The sequence below is a fragment of the Gadus morhua genome, chromosome 3 (assembly GCF_902167405.1).
Source record: "Gadus morhua chromosome 3, gadMor3.0, whole genome shotgun sequence".
Lineage (NCBI taxonomy): Eukaryota > Metazoa > Chordata > Actinopteri > Gadiformes > Gadidae > Gadus > Gadus morhua.
Genome location: NC_044050.1, coordinates 17,775,537 through 17,782,328, shown reverse-complemented (window position 1 = coordinate 17,782,328; position 6,792 = coordinate 17,775,537). Strand labels below are relative to the sequence as shown.

At 49.3% G+C, this 6,792-nt stretch overlaps 1 protein-coding gene across 3 annotated transcripts in view; it reads right to left on the bottom strand.

Annotated features, from left to right (window-relative positions):
• Positions 1 to 457: 457 nt before the first annotated feature.
• Positions 458 to 6,792, bottom strand: part of arhgap10 (Rho GTPase activating protein 10) — a 44,248-nt gene continuing 37,913 nt past the window's right edge. For all 3 annotated transcript variants that reach the window (XM_030351306.1, XM_030351307.1, XM_030351309.1), the window contains 3 exons: positions 4,617 to 4,706; positions 2,799 to 2,893; positions 458 to 1,917 (listed from right to left, as the gene is read on the bottom strand). In XM_030351306.1, coding sequence (XP_030207166.1) covers positions 1,829 to 1,917; positions 2,799 to 2,893; positions 4,617 to 4,706 — 274 coding nt within the window. In that variant the 3' untranslated portion in view covers positions 458 to 1,828. The remainder of the gene's footprint in view (positions 1,918 to 2,798; positions 2,894 to 4,616; positions 4,707 to 6,792) is intronic.

The following is a 6,792-nucleotide window of genomic DNA, read 5'->3' as shown; positions in this document are numbered from 1 at the left end:
GCCGATGGTGGACTAACAGTAATTATGCAACTAAGGTTAAGTTACATGGAGAGAATTAAAGCCTTAATTATACACAGATGTAGTCCAAAAATTAACATGAGATTATGAGCCTACTTGCTGGAGTTCGGCAGTGTGATGGATGGAGTTAATTGTTATTTATTTATCCTGCAGCATATTTACTGGGAATTGCTTGATTACCTAATGCAAGATTTCAACTGTACAGCAGAAGAAATGGTTTGGGATGCATGTCACATATTTCTGGGGTCAGGAGAATTATTTTTGACTGAATGCGAGGCCAAAGGAAGGATGCATTCCTAAAGAAATAACATGATCATAAAATGATGTTATCTAAAAGGAGTTACATAATTTGTTTTTGTTCCTTTATTTATTTGACATTGATCAATAACAAGTCCAATGTTCAAATGTTGCTTCGATACCAATGTCATGTACGCACGAATCAGCCTTAAATCATTTTTATTGAAATGGTTAAACAAAACACTGAACTGACACTTTCAGACAAAGCGTTTGACAATAGATTGAAGACGACGTGTATAACCCTTAAACTTTCATAAAAGTTACATTTGTAATTTGTAATATAGTTGGCATTTTAAGCTCTTTACAAACAACCAAACAACATATGTTTATTAATAAAAACAACAAATTTGGATTTTTAAAGAAGTCAATTGGAAAAAAAGGAACTGTGCAAACATTGTGTGTTTTGATTTTTATGTTCAAACATTAGAGAACAACGTCCAACGAGGATTTCTAGATAAGAATTTCAGTAAAACCCTTTGGTAAAAACTATTTCGCAAACTATGCTGAACCCCGGCTAACAGTCATAACTATCTTAACACTTTCCTCAAACTCATTAAATACCTAGTAATACGAGAGGCCTTTCAGCATATCTAAAAACCAGCCTTGCATCACAGCAAACTACCGGCAAGGGTGGTGAAGCCCTTATGAAGAAATGTCCCCCTCTGCAGCGGAGTGTATACGTCAACGGTGGCAAAGTATGCCATTGAAACAAAAATAACAATATATATGACAAATGGTACACGGTTCAGCGACATGCAATCAGTGTGCCAATTAAATAATTTCAAATAAAAGATCAATATGCTTTGTGATGCATCGATGTATACTTTGTTAAATCAGCACATGCAACCTTCCACAGCTAAAAGCAAAAAAAAAATTGAATGAAAAGACCTCTGTATCAACTCCCCAGCAAGTGGATCTCTTACATTCACGTTTGTGTTAAGGCACATCGGAAACAGCCCGTCTGTCCTGAGGTCTGTACACTGGTGGAGTGGACTGTTGTAGCTTCTATGGACTAGCAGTGGGAGGCCGTCGTCAACCACATTTCACAGAGAGGTAACTCTTCTGACAATGGGTTGGGTAGGGGGGGGGGGTTCAGCTGGGACTTACAACTCATGGATACCATGTATATGTTGGCAGGTCGTTGGGGTTGGGTGGGATACTGCTGGTGACTGTGTTGGTACGGAGTGAGAGCTTGGCATTTGCCACGTAAATGTGTGGTGAATGCACTCGGCTATGTTCTGGTCCCCTTGTAGTGTACCCAGTGACTTCATGCACGCTGTCAGGTGTAACGGCTAATCCGACGGGTGCCTTGAAGGAATAGTACGGTTTCAACAAACGACGGTAATTTGCGGCACCATATTTTTGTTCATAGAGTTCACACAATGGTATAACGATAGTAGGTTTGGGTGAAAAGCAAAGGCACCCCGCCCCCCCCCCCCCCCCCCGTTCGTTCTTGATTTTAGCTCCCCTGGATCTCCATCCGCTCCGTCTTGCTTTGTATTGGAGCAAGCGGCTACAGGAACTTGACATAGTTCTCTGGGATGAGGCCCTTCTTCCCGTCCAGCACCCCCTCCAGCCAGCCGGGCTCCCTCGATGGGGTCACTGGTGGACATGATCACAAGGTCACAGATCAACACATAGGACTCCAGCGTGGCTTCATAGAGATGATCATGTGTACTTTGGAGGAGAGACCAAACTTGTTAAACACATCACTTGTAGATCAGCTCGTTCCTGTTTGATTCTTCTTTAATACCTCCGTCACTTTAATAATCATAATGATATAATAACAACTCGTTTATTTAGTGGAGGAGAATTGTGTTAAGAAATCGGATGAGAGTCCCCTGAATATTCATCTGAACTCCTCATTCTCCTCCGTTTTCGTGCGAATGCACCGCTCCCCATGCTGTCATTGCATGGTGATTGGCAAGTTTAAAGAAGCAGCAGTGTTCCGTGGCTTTGTGTTATAGAGGATAACATTACATGATCCCCTGTAAAGACTATATCTACAGTGGAGGCTTGTCACAGACGCGGCGCTGGCAACGGTAAGGTCCAGAAAACAATTTCCTCTATGTGATTAAAGCTCAGTCGAGCCTCTTTCCAGACAGACTAGGGAGCAAATCTGTCCTCCCCTCGCTCCCTCCCTCTCCTCTCCTCCATTCCCACTGCATCCTCTCTCCCCCTCCCCTCCGTTTCTATCCTGTCTTTTCTCACTCCTCCCCCGTACTCTTTCCTCCCTCTCCCTCTCTCCTATCCATCCCCTCCCCTTCCTCCACCCACCGTCTTCCATCCTGTCTCCCCTCCCCCACCTCCCCCCTTCCCCGTTCAGTCCTCTCCCTGGCTTGCCTTTCTCCTCCCTTCGCTCTCTCCTCCTCCTCCTTGCTCCTCCGATTGAAGATCAGATTGGGGGGTGTCTGGTTTTCCTCCAAATCCAATATGTCAGGGCTGGTTCTGAGTGAGCAACTGCTGTAGCCGATAACACTTACCGCCGGTGAATATGGCGCCGATCAGGAAGGAGAGCTCCGAGTCGTGCTCCGCCTCGCAAGGGTACACCGCCTCGGCCTTCCTGGCCACCGGGACGCTGGACAGAAATATTAATAAATAATAAATAAATATGAAGGCAATCATTGAACTGCTGGGACTCAGGGAGAGGAGAGACGGGGAGGGGGTGTGCGGTTGATAATTTACACGGGTTCAATCCGGACTCGTTTCTGCGCCGGCCTGAAAGTGCTAGAAAGGGAAATAAAGTTTAGATGGAGGGGAGCGGAGCTGTCTGGTTTGGGTCTGGTCCGTCTTCCTCGTGTCTAGGATTGGAGAGAGACGCACGCAGCCCCCAGAGCCGGACGCCCTGCTGTACCCCGGCTGGGCCCAGTGCAGCCCTGCCCTGCCCTCCGCGGCGGGGTAATTAGAAAGCTGGAGCGGGATTGGACGGTAGCTTTTGAATGGACAGAGCAGCCATGAATTTTTTTTCCCTCCGTGCCGTGAGCATTGTGAGGCCAGCGTTTTAAACAGCGCCGAAGGTCCCCGAGACGCGGGAGTTTTTTGTCGAAAAGGTGAAAGGAGCATATTTTGCTGTTGCCACAAAAGAATAAGCTCAGCCGGGAGAGAAACAGTCCTCCTCCAGAATGGTTGTTTTCGCTGCCGTCGCGGGCGGTTATCTCAAACAGCAGAGACATTACCATGCAGGAATCCTGCTGTGAATACACAACAACCCCATGAATATTTTAGATTCATTCTGACGAGTAACACTCAAAAAACCTACGATGAGGGCCCTCCGAGGGGGCACGGGGAAAAAAAGAGTAAGAAATGAACCCAAAAGATTGTCTGCAGCCACAGTTGTCAATACAAACAGGACTGGCCTCTGGGATTGGGGGACGGTAGGCATTCGGAGGGCGAATGAATGGGCGCCATGAATGATGGGCGAATCTGTATTTATATGAAAATTACATTAATGAACTGCCCATTGAGTGACCCGGCTGGGCCGTAATTTCCTCTGCATGGAAAGTTAATTCATTATTTAGTCTGAGGTAGCTGTGGCAATGAATCACCGTAATGGCCGTCTTCCACCCGTGCCAAGCGCTCCCCCAGCGAGGCTCTCTCTGACCTGTGGCTCCCAACGCAGCGACAGGAAGGGCCCGGCTTGGGTATTTCCAGCAGGGCCGAGACTAACGGAGTAGATGGATGGGTGATGGAGCTGACCGCTGTGAGTTCCTTATCAACCAGATTGATGAATTGGGTGTTAATTATGGTTTTTCTTTTGCATTCTTTCACCGCATATTGACGTTGGACATGGCGTATACAAGGCTTTACCGAAGATAAACATTACATGACCGAATTGAATGATTCATTAAAAGCTAAGCCCTTTTTCGAGTCGCAATTAGTCAACCTAATAGATGGCTGGCGACGTCTCTAATTTGTTTGGAGGATGGTTGAGCATGTGAAAACAACTGCCAGCGATCTGACAGGAAAAACATTAGTTGAAGTGAAAGCGTGAGATTGACTGTATGTCTGTGTGCGTGCGTGTGTGTGTGTGCAGATTAAAAAAACAAGTTGGTGAGGAGAAAGGCAAGTTCTTAACCAACTTGGGAAGGGCCAAGGGAGGGGAAGACACAGGGTTTCAGACTGCAGGGCGAGAGGCCAGCGAGTGGATTTAAATGACTCCTAACTCATATCAGAAGGAAGGGTTCAGAGTAATTAAATTCAATCCCAGAATACACCGGGGTGGATGCAGGCGCTCTTAACGGCGGGCAGAGCCAGAGCCAGTGCCAGAGGCAGAGGCAGGGGCAGGGGCAGACAAACCTTACCTCTCCTCTGCTTGGGCTTCATCAGAAGATACAGCGCCGGTTAGGTTGGTCTCCCGGGAGCCTGCAGAGCCGGCGTGGGAGGCTCCGCCCCTATTGGGTCAGAGGAGGAAGGCTGGGTCAGACAGGGACAGAAGCATCAGAGAAGGAGAGCGAGGTCAGAGAAGGAGGGCGGGGTCAGAGAAGGAGGGCGGGGTCAGAGAAGGAGGGCAGGGTCAGAGAAGGAGGGCGGGGTCAGAGAAGGAGGGCGGGGTCAGAGAAGGAGGGCGGGGTCAGACAGGGACAGAAGCATCAGAGAAGGAGAGCGAGGTCAGAGAAGGAGGGCGGGGTCAGAGAAGGAGGGCAGGGTCAGAGAAGGAGGGCGGGGTCAGAGAAGGAGGGCAGGGTCAGAGAAGGAGGGCGGGGTCAGAGAAGGAGGGCGGGGTCAGAGAAGGAGGGCGGGGTCAGACAGGGACAGAAGCATCAGAGAAGGAGAGCGAGGTCAGAGAAGGAGAGTGAGGTCAGCGAAGGAGAGTGAGGTCAGCGAAGGAGGGCGGGGTCAGAGAAGGAGAGTGAGGTCAGCGAAGGAGAGTGAGGTCAGCGAAGGAGGGCGGGGTCAGACAGGGACAGAAGCGTCAGAGAAGGAGAGCGAGGTCAGAGAAGGAGGGCGGGGTCAGAGAAGGAGGGCGGGGTCAGAGAAGGAGGGCGGGGTCAGAGAAGAAGAGGAGGTGGGGTCGTAGAAAGAGAGGAGGTGGGGTCAGAGAAGGAGAGGAGGTGGGGTCAGAGGAGAAGAGGAGGTGGGGTCAGAGAAGAAGAGGAGGTGGGGTCATAGAAGGAGAGGAGGTGGGGTCAGAGGAGAAGAGGAGGTGGGGTCAGAGAAGGAGGGCGGGGTCAGAGGAGAAGAAGAGGTGGGGTCGTAGAAGGAGAGGAGGTGGGGTCAGAGAAGGAGAGGAGGTGGGGTCAGAGAAGGAGAGGAGGTGGGGTCAGAGAAGGAGAGGAGGTGGGGTCAGAGAAGAAGAGGAGGTGGGGTCAGAGGAGAAGAGGAGGTGGGGTCAGAGAAGGAGAGGAGGTGGGGTCAGAGAAGGAGAGGAGGTGGGGTCAGAGAAGGAGAGGAGGTGGGGTCAGAGAAGGAGGGCGGGGTCAGAGAAGGAGGGCGGGGTCAGAGAAGGAGGGTCGGGTCAGAGAAGGAGGGTCGGGTCAGAGAGGGAGACGATGGCTGGGTCAGTGTAGGACAGGAGGAGGTGGCTCCAGTTAACCACAGCCCCACGAAGATACAATGAACTAAACCATGTATGCATCGTTTCTTCATGGGCTGAAAGGGAAGTAGGGAACACAGTGGGGTAATCATGACCAGGTAACCCTTGCGCATTAAGTCCTTGAGCTTATGGCTTTGTTTAACTCCTCGCTGGTTTGGAGTCCGGACACATCGTTTTGCGTCATTTGTGTTATGACGGCCTGCATTTATAAAATATGCTGAAGTGCATTTTCTATGATATTAATAGACTAAATCGTTGCGTCGTGTGACAGATGAAGACTGTTTACATCGTGGTGCTGCAGAAGCGCACTGCTTCAGCAAAAACTTGCCAACTCTCTTACCAGTTGATTTGCAAAATGAAAATAAGCACTCCATTTTTCTATGAGCGCGATTAAATCGGTTGTTAATTATGGTAACTATATGCATTGTGCCGCCGTCGGCACCAGTGTAAGGCTAATGTTAAACCAAAGTAACGCCAGACACAGTGAAGCATAGTGAAGGAAATGAGAACAACCTAGTGCTAATAAAGCAGCTGGAAAACCCTTTCCCCCTCAACAATTCAGATGTAACCGCCTTTCTGCTGCTATTAATAGCACACACCTTCTTTTACAACATGGACAACAACACACACTACATTTATACACACACAACACCTATTTCAGCCCCGAAACACACACACACACACACACAAAACAACACAAACCCACACCTGGGGCATAAAAACATTAAATAAAAAATTGTACCATTTATATCTCACCATCCAGAGAACTGAGTGACGCGCATGGAGAGCTGTCGGACAGCGATGTGCCTAATGTGCACCAAATCCTGCCCCAACACACAGGCCGTGAGTCACCTCCTCGGTGGCGTCAAGCTAAAAGGTGCAAAGTGGGGACCCGCGGAGGCCAGGGAGACAGCGGGGATCCACCCAGCGACAGGCTTCCTTCC